This window comes from Mus pahari, chromosome 2, assembly GCF_900095145.1.
Source record: "Mus pahari chromosome 2, PAHARI_EIJ_v1.1, whole genome shotgun sequence".
NCBI lineage: Eukaryota > Metazoa > Chordata > Mammalia > Rodentia > Muridae > Mus > Mus pahari.
The window spans coordinates 15,845,984-15,855,782 of record NC_034591.1 but is presented as its reverse complement, the minus strand read 5'-3'; the positions used below and the strand labels follow the sequence as shown (position 1 = coordinate 15,855,782).

General features: G+C 41.5%; 1 protein-coding gene across 2 annotated transcripts in view; it reads right to left on the bottom strand.

The window, feature by feature from the left end:
* The window catches only part of Gsap (gamma-secretase activating protein), a 100,110-nt gene that overhangs the window by 89,170 nt on the left and 1,141 nt on the right, over positions 1-9,799 (bottom strand). For both annotated transcript variants that reach the window (XM_021191143.2, XM_029535591.1), the window contains exon 2: positions 533-609. In XM_021191143.2, coding sequence (XP_021046802.1) covers positions 533-609 — 77 coding nt within the window. The remainder of the gene's footprint in view (positions 1-532; positions 610-9,799) is intronic.

The window sequence follows — 9,799 nt, the reverse complement described above, 5'->3', positions numbered from 1 at the left end:
CTAATTGAGAAAATGCCCCACAGCTGGATCTCATGGAGGCATTTCCCCAACTAGAGCTCCTTTCTCTGTGATAACTCCAGCTGTGTCAAGTTGACACAAAACTAGCCAGTACATTGTTGTTGTTTTTTACTATACAATGAAATAATCCATCCTTTTAAAGTTTTTGGATTTCACGTATGTAGTTTTATCTTATTTTCAAACAATAAAATATTTCATAAGATGGACTATCAGCACTCTTCAGCTAAACCAAGGAAATTAAAGGTTAAGAACCAACAATTTTTTGTTATTCTTCAATAAAGGGGCTTATAAATTCTGTAAAAAGTTAGTCTTAACACTGGGGAAATAGAGGCAGGTAGATTTTTGTGAGTTTGAGGCCAGCCTGGTTTACAAGGTGAATTCTAGGCTAGCTATAACTACATAATCTCAAAAAAAAAAACCTGTGTAAAATTCTGTAAAATATTAATAAAAATGATTAAAATAATAAACTATATGTTGTATATATTTACTGCAATAGAAGACAACATGGACTTACCTTATAGGTATAAATAATGTTTCCATTTCTTTCAATGTTTAGTACACGTAAGCTCCCGTAAGTTGTTTCTAAAACACCTGGAATATATAAAGTCAGGTTAATATTCAGAAAATGGTTTTACATAAGTATTCATGAAAGAAATCAAGTGCAAAACTCCATGTCAACACTTCTGTTACCCTGGGTTTACAAGCAGGCAGACTTCTTTAATCTATCACATTTAGAGGTCAAAACGCTCATGATCTTTCAGGAACAGGAAAGGGCTAATAGGCCAAGGTGTCCTGGAAGGATATCTGAGATGCCAGGAAGGTGGCAGATTCTGAGTACATTCATCCACTTGTGGAGATACTCCCTTGGGTAGACACCCTTGAGCCCTAGGCTATATACTTTCCTATATGTTGTATCTCAATAATTTTGGCTGTATACTAGCCTTTCTTAATGAATTCTGAGGCTACATCATGAATGGCATACTGACTTAGTATTATTAGTTTCCTGCTAGGTTCACCCCTGCCAAGTACTCAGCTGAATTATAGGTATTTGAGTAGTAAATTAAAACAGTAAGATTTTAAATGCAGAGCTTTTAAGGAGGAGATGGCTCCGTTGGTAAAGTGTTGACCACACAAACATGCAGACTGGCATTCAGATCCCCAGCACCTATGTAAAAACCCAGCCACAGCAACATCCATCTGTAACTTCCATGTTAGAGGAGGGTATTAAGATGGATCCTCTAGCTTGCTGGCAAGCCAGTGTAGCCAGTCAATGAGGGTCAGTGAGAGACCGTGTGGAGGACCCCAGAAATGCAGATGATGCTGGGTGTCTTCCTCCTTTGTGTTTGTCTTCCTGTCTGAGTCAGTGATGGGAGCAACCCTGTTTGAATGTGAACTGCCTTGTCAGTCATAAGTGCTTACTTACAAAGTCTTGGCCTTAGTGGAAAAGTTCTAGTTTAGTTGAGATTTCTGTGGGAAAAGTTGAGGCTTCTATTGGAAAGTACTACTCCCAGTTAAGAACAAATAGCTATAGATCTTGTGGATACCTAGCAACCCACTCTGCTCTGTTCCTCCTGCTGAACTTGTTACCTAGCCAATATCCTGCTTTTGGGAACAGGTGCATTCCCCCAGAAACAAAGCGAATCTGCACCACCACCCTCCCCATATCCTGCTTGTATTGGGTATAAAACCTGCCTGGGAAAAATAAAATTTGTCATCTTGATCAATCAGACTTGCTGTCCATTCTTTGTGTTTCTTGTTCCCCATTCTCTCCACAGGTGGTTCCTCAGACACTGTTCGACTATCCCGCAGGTCAGGACAAGACAGTCTCTCACTGAACCTCCCTGACTCGCTATACTGGCTGTATCTACTGAAGTGGAACACAGAAAGGCCTCTGTGTAGTAAGGACCCAGGAGGAGAAAGAGAGAAGGAAAGTGGAATTAGGAGGGGAAAGGGGGTTTCAGGGGAGTCTCTATTAGGAGCCTGCCTCAGAAGGAAGGCACAGCCACATGCAGCTGTGTGTGAGATTGGCCAGCTAGGACACCTGTGTCCTAATGGTTATTCTCTATGGAGGCCTTCCGAATACATCTTCTAGGGTGAAGAAGCACACCTAAGTTTTCAAGCAAGAAGTAGACTTTATTCATTGAAAACTTTCTCTTGTTTTTTCTTTAAATCCTTCTTTGGTACTTACACAGCGACATGAACATCCTTCTTGATATAGCTTGCATGACGTTACTATTTCTATCCTTTCACTATTATTCCTCTTGTGTCTAAGGTAAGAGACTTGTGAGCAGAATGTCCTTTTGTTCCCCCATAGCGTCCCCATCCCACCCCTTGCCACATCTGACACGGCCACTTTCAATTGGATTAGTAATTCAAGCTAGCCCAGTGTGATCACATCAGACCTCCTCTATGATATCCTTTGTCTCCTGTTTTACCCTTCCAGAATTCACATGTTCACTCACAGTTATTCACCTGTCATTTACACACTCTTCTCCTGATCTTTGATCAGTTAGACTAGAAGTTGTAGTATGTACTTTCAGCATTATGCTTTAATATTATATGGGACCCAAGAATGTGATGCAGTTTAAACTCTCATTCACGCTTACTAAGAATGAATTGGAAAAGTGCCTGGCTGTGTCTATGGAAGCTGAACATGGGCAATTCAGCAGGTTCACGTGTACCTATCTCCCAACAGCAATCTACACAGATGTTTTCCCAACTGCAATCTATACAGATGTTCAGCAAAAGGCAGAGCTGAGCTACTGTGTGGTTCACTGCTAAAAAATTGTATGTTTTACCTTCCCAGTCCTGCTCCTGGAAAGATGACTCTGAGACTAATTAGTTATTATTAAATGCCTAGGCCATAAGCTCTGGCTCTTTCCTGGCTGGCTCTTAACTTATTGTATGTTCACTATTATAACCATGTAGTTACTCACTTCTCCTTCAGTCCTGGCCTGTTTCTTCCTCAGCATCTCCTTGCTGGTGGTTTATGCTCATCTCCTTGGTCTGTCCCCCATCTCACCTCTCAGCTCACATCTCTCTTTAATCTCTTATTTATTTTTATTTATTTTATTTTATTTCCCAGATTCCTCTCTCTGCCTGCCAGTGTCCCACCTCCTGTTTCCTGCCTCAGCTCATTGGCCATCAGCTTTTTTATTGACAGGTGATATTTCTAGGGGATTCTCTTTACAGTTCACAGTGGTTCTGAATCCCACAAAATGCCTATCAAGAGTAGACCAAGCTATATCTGAACAATGGAATACCCTGAAACAATGAGAAAGAACTAACTATAGTAACACACAAAAGTAACAGCAAGTCAGCATGCCCTCCCCCATCCCAGCACTCAGAATTCAGGTCTCTGTTGGTTCAAGACTAGCCAGGTCTACATAGGAAGCTCCAACACAACCAGAACTACATAAAAAAGAACGGTTCTACAGAGAGAGAGAGAGAGAGAGAGAGAGAGAGAGAGAGAGAGAGAGAGAGAGAGAGAGAGAGAGAGACTGCCACATAACCACGAATGACCAACTGCATTGCTTGATTGATGTGTTTCTGAAACTGGCAAAGTCAGTCTCCGAAGCTAAGTGAGCAACTGCCTCAGAACATAGAGGACTNCAGGTCTACATAGGAAGCTCCAACACAACCAGAACTACATAAAAAAGAACGGTTCTACAGAGAGAGAGAGCACACGAAACGGAGAGAGAGAGAGAGAGAGAGAGAGAGAGAGAGAGAGAGAGAATCCCCCATAACCACTAATGACCAACTGCATTGCTTGATTGATGTGTTTCTGAAACTGGCAAAGTCAGTCTCCGAAGCTAAGTGAGCAACTGCCTCAGAACATAGAGGACTGAGTGATGCTAACCTGCTCTTTCCTGTTCTGAGTGCTGGCTCTGTGGACTTCACTCTTGGTAAACTAACTGAACTATGTGTCCTTATGACTTATGTACTTTCCGGTAGAAAATTCATCTTCTAGAGCAGGACATAAAGACCCTTTACAGAAAACACTTAATTTAAAAATCAACTGCCTGTCTTCACCTACAATTCTTAGGGCAGACTTGAATCAAGAGTTAAAGGAATAAATAAACAGTGATGTGTAGCATTAATTGGTGATTAGCATTAATTGGGGAATAGCTGATTTTTTTTTCAGCTTCTTCACAAGCTGTCCACAACTAAATTGTTTAAGCTTAGTTGCTCATGCACGACTAGAGTATCCCAACATTGAAATAGTATTATACTGACTGTGGGACATTCAAATGTTTAGATGAAAGCATGCACAACAGACTACAATGGCACATTCTGTTTGTATTTCTAATTCAAAAGGAAAAAAAGCAGAATAAACTCAAGGATAGTGGGAGAACTGACAGCAGAGTTGGCACTGGAGTGGGAACCTCCAGAGGAAGCACAGATCTCATGGAGGCTTGGCCCTCATCTGGAGGCCTGTCTTCCCACCTGTCTCAAGATGGCTGTGTAAAGGTTCTGTGGTAAGTATGCAGACATGGTTTCTATACATAGCTATATACTCCTATTGAGTGGTCGGAATCACTTTGCATGGATTTTTTTAATATATGAATAATCATTTGATCTTACAGTAGAACAAGACTCTGTCAATTGACTAGCTCTTTACAATACATTCTCATTCCCACCTCACACACACCTTATACTATTATAGGCCCATTGTACATAAAGAGCAACTGAGAACAGTGAGGTGAAGACCCTGGGCCAATACCACACAGTGAACAAATAGTGCAGACTCATCTCAAACCCAGAAAATGTCAAAGAGGACAGAGAGGTAGTGCCCTGCATCAGGCATGATGGGAGATGGATAATTACTCTGTCAGGACATTCTGTAAGCACTGAAGAGATGCTCAGCAAGCTCATTCCCATCCTGCAATGGTGCAATGCTTCTAGAATGCAGTGTGTCAATATTTGGAGAAATATTTGTTTTCTTTCAAGAATACACTTATAAGGATGTAGGGAAAGTCCTTCACAAAAGTATACTTTAAAAGGTTTCTGCTAAGAGATTCCTTTATAAGAAGTCTTGATAAAAATTCTTGGCAAAACATTTATGTTTAGATCACTAAAAATTCTTCACCACCAAATACAGACTACAATCATCATATACGTGTGTATACACATAGATAGATACACACACACACACACACACACACACACACATATGAGTATACACACATGCATACTACATACCATGGACACCCAGCTCTATCTGTACTGGAAGCATGAAAGGAGTCTTTTAAGGAAGTATGAGGAACACTGATGCTCCACACCAGAACCAAAATAGTCTCTTTTTAAAAAATAAATAAATATTACATTTTATTTGTTTACTTAGTATGTGAGAGAGAGTGGGGAGAGACATAGAGAAGGGAGTGAGGATGAGAGGGAAAGACGCCTGTGGCAGTCAGAGGGTGCCTCACTCGCTCTCTCTTTACACCACGTGGGACTCAGGCCATCAGGCTTGGGAGGCAAGAGGCTTTACCTACTGGGCCATCTCACCAGCTCAAGCTATTCTCACTTTTAAGAGCCTAGTATGAGGACCACACTCTTGTGTGTGTCAAGTTCCCTTAGACATTTCTCATTGCACAACGTTTATTAGTTAGAACCTGGATCAAAATATGGTACAACCACAGTAGACAGAGTTAAAAGAAATAAAATTGTCTTCGTGGATCTGTTAACTAGTGCAAACTCTAGTCAGACTCCTGGATTTCATTTCAAGGGCATGTGGCATGACTGTAGTTAGCAATGCTGGAAATGTAGACTGATGTCTCATTCAACCTCCCTGGCCCTTTCTCTCTGGATCAGTTGCTCATGCTTCAACACGCCCTTCCCTGAGAATATTCAGTAATGTGTCTGCTTATTCATTCATTCTGACTCTTCCCCTAGTAGTGCATCTCTGGAAAGTCCAGAGGAAGAAGTTTAGCAATTTCAAATGAGGAAATGTGGTTTAATTTTTACAGTTCATTATTCTCTGGGATCACAATTATCACACATAAGGAAGTTACTTGCTTAAGTAAACCTGATGAGAAATTATGAAACACTCCAAGTATTGTGATGTCTGAGGTGAGGAGAAACAGCAGCTGGCTTTCCAGACAATCCTCTTCACTTCAATCCATTCTTTGCTAAAGCAGAGTAGTTACACATTTCAGAGAGAAGATAGCCAAATGTACAAACTTTAGTCTAAAGTGCTAGGCGACAAAAATTGAAATAGTTTTGTCCTCCTAATGGCAGTACTTGGAGAGGGGCATCATACTTTCTCACAAAGAAACATGAGCCAGCTTCCAGCACACAGATCAAAAGGTGGCGACAAGGGATTGCTTCTAGTCTGTACCCAGCCCCCCAGTCCCTCAGGCTTTATCATCCTGAGATCAGGATTTCTAAGATGTACCACATTTCACACTCCGAGTTAAGTGAGGAGCAGGCATGGGTGATTGGTTACGAATCAAAAGAGAACTGAGAGTTAGAAAAGGAGACTGGAGATTCAGGGAGGAGACATAAACAGGAAGGACAGTGGCCGTAGAATGGTGAAACAGAAAATAGTATGACTAAGCCACCCACGCCCCAGCCCTCCTCCATCCCCAGACCAGTCTGCAGGATCGTATACATAAGGCAAGAAGAAAAGCTCACTTTCAAATGAGTTGCTTGGCAAACTATTATCACTCCCCGTACAAAGAGTGTAAGATTTAAAATCGACCCTGTGTGTCACAAATTCAAGCCAAATCAAACCAGGGAAGAGCACAGGAAAGAAAATTCGTGTTATTTATCGAATTACGCAGATGGTCCCTGACAACATTTCAACTTACACTTTTTTTTTTTAAAGTAGTGGTAAAGCAACACAAGACATTTAGTAAAGATGCTGGCTGGAATGGCAAACCCAGGGATCTCCCACATGTCACCCCCTCCCCTGTGTGCCCAGAGAAATGCTAAGGAAAGCTGGGTTCCCTGTGAAGCACTGTTCCCAGGAAATGCTTAGCCCTGAGGGATTACACCTGTAAACTAGAGATGACCCTGAAGCTTGAGGAGGGGGTGGGGTTGGAGTTCCAAAACTCAGCCTGATTTTGAAGAGTCCCATGTAGAGTAAAACCTGACAGGCATTTTATACCCTACTGTAATGCCTCACTGAATGCAGGCACCTGAGGGAAACTGAAGGAGCTGACCATGCTTATAGCACTGAGGGAAGGCTCTTCTTTGAAAGGACAGTCCACACCTTGAAAGGACAGTCCACAGAGTAAAGTGATGACTTCTGTGTGGTCAGTGAACCTGAATAAATCTCACAATGCTGAGAAGAGATTACAGTAAAAAGAGAGCGTATGTTTTTATTCATTTGAAATTCAGATAAAAATGGGTTTGAAGCTATAAACAAAACAAAAAGAATGTTTTATAAATATTCAGACAGCTACCTCTGAGGGACTGAGATGAAGAGTCATGAAGTGCGTGCACACAAGCCCTCAACAGTCCTGATATTGTTCAGTTTGTAGCTGGATAGCACATACATGGTTTCCTTTTAAAATCACTATTTAGAGATGTTAAAGTATTTATGTTACTGTTTTGATTTTTGTGAATATTTTCTCATTTTGTTTCAGGAAAAACCATATTCCCAAAGTTCAACACAGCACCAAGAGTAGGCACAATAATGAAATCTGGCCTCTTCCCCCTCAGGCTGTTGTTGACTCCATTTCCATCCTACAGCCACCAAAGCTCTGGCTAGGGTAGCCGAGCTCACTGGCTATTTTGGCAAGAAAGCCATGTTTCATGAGAATTACTTAGTATCAATAAAATATTTTCAGTTTGTTGATGTAAAAACACTAACAGGGTCAGTGAGGTAGTGAGCAGGCAAAGACACCTGACAAACTGGGTCTGAACCCCAGATGGTGGGAGGAGAGAGACACTCTCTGAAAGGTGTCCTCTGTCACACGAACGCACATGCATGCGCACTCATGAACACACACATTCATACACACATATGCAATCACTTTCACTCATTCACATATACGCTCAAAAAAAATCAGTAAATGGATGTAACATGGGAGGATACTAAGACTTCAGATTTAAAGTATGTAGAAAGCAGACATATAGTCGTTGGTAGTATTACTCCTATTTATGTCTTAAAAGCTGGGACTGTAATGGATACACTATAAATTAAGTAGAATCTCAGCTTTTCCTTCAAAGGCTGAGGGATGTGTGTGCATGCATGGTCACACATAGGAGCATGTGTCAGTGTAGGTCAGAAGTTAATATCAGGTGTCCTCCTCAGTCATTGAATGTAGCTTTCAGGAATTCAGCTATACTGGCTAGCCAGCAAGCCCCAGGATCTGGCTGTCTCTATCTTACCAGCACTGAAAATGCAAGTGTGTGCTGCCCCCCACACACACTCCCCTGTTGGGGAATGCTAGTGTTCAGGCATGGGCTCTAGTGCTTGTGCTGTAAACACTTCATCAATTGAGCCGTCTCCCCTGGTTTTGTTTGTTTTAAACTAGAACCCACTGGTGATTATCAAAGGTAATAATACTATGGAATTCATAGGACCTTATTCATCTTACCCCAATGCCCTGAAAAACAGCAAAAATTTTTATAAAAATTTCTCTCCATATTATTCATATATATATGATATATATGGAGAATTATATGATATATATGGAATGATATATATGGAGAGATGGAGAGAGAGAGATTTTCTGTTCTGGTAAGTTGACTTAAGGGGTATCTTCTTTTACTGAAACATCCATACACAGATTTATAATTCTTCACTGGTGAGTGGAAGAATCCAGCTGGGTCACACACAGCTTTTCAACTACAGCCCACACACTGAAACATAAGACAGTGGCATTTTTATATTTCACCCAGCTTCTTATGTGCAGTCACCTGCCATTTAGCAAGATAACGTGGGAACTGAGAAAGGACTATCACTGTGGTAGGAAACAGACTTGGAGTTGCCTATTCTCAGAAAGTTAAACCTTCAAAAATTTTAACAAAGCAAGTACAGTAGAAGCTACATAAGCTTTCATAAAGTTGCTTATTTATGATGAACAGTCAATATGCACAGACAAGGTCATCTACCAGTGTTCCTGTGCTAAAGCACAGCATGGTGCAGACATAACTTAGAGTTTAGAGAAAAGAATTGTGGATATAGGTAATGTAATGCCCCCCCCCCCCAGTCCACTGGCAATCTATGATGCTAAAGGAAAGTCAAAGATATAGGAAGAATATCAACTACCCAAAGACTAAAACCACCAACCCAAAGTTCTCAGAGACTAAACCACCAACCAAAGCGTATACACGGAGGACCCATGGCTCCAGACACATATGTAGCAGAGGATGGGCTTATCTGACATCAATGGGAGGGGAGGCCTGTGGTCCTATGGAGGTTCGATGCCCCACATAGGGGGACACTAGAGTGGTGAGGTGGGAACGGATGAGTAGGTGGAAGAGCATCCTCATAGAGGCAAAGGGGAGGGGGGAGGGGGGAGGGGGCTTGTGGAGGGGTAGCCTGGAAGGGGGATATCATTTGAAATGTAAATGAGTAAAATGATCAATAAGAAAGAAAGAAAGAAAGAAAGAAAGAAAGAAAGAAAGAAAGAAAGAAAGAAAGAAAGAAAGAAAGGAAGGAAGGAAGAGGCAAACACATGGGCATGCAGAGCTCTTACATACAAGGTGAGGCCTAGAGGTGCCTTTATCCTGGAGTCAATTTAAGCCCTGAAGATGCTTCTTTATGTGCTGTTTGGGGGAGGGGGGAGAGGAAAAGGAAGAGGAAGAAGAAGAGGAGGAGGAGGAG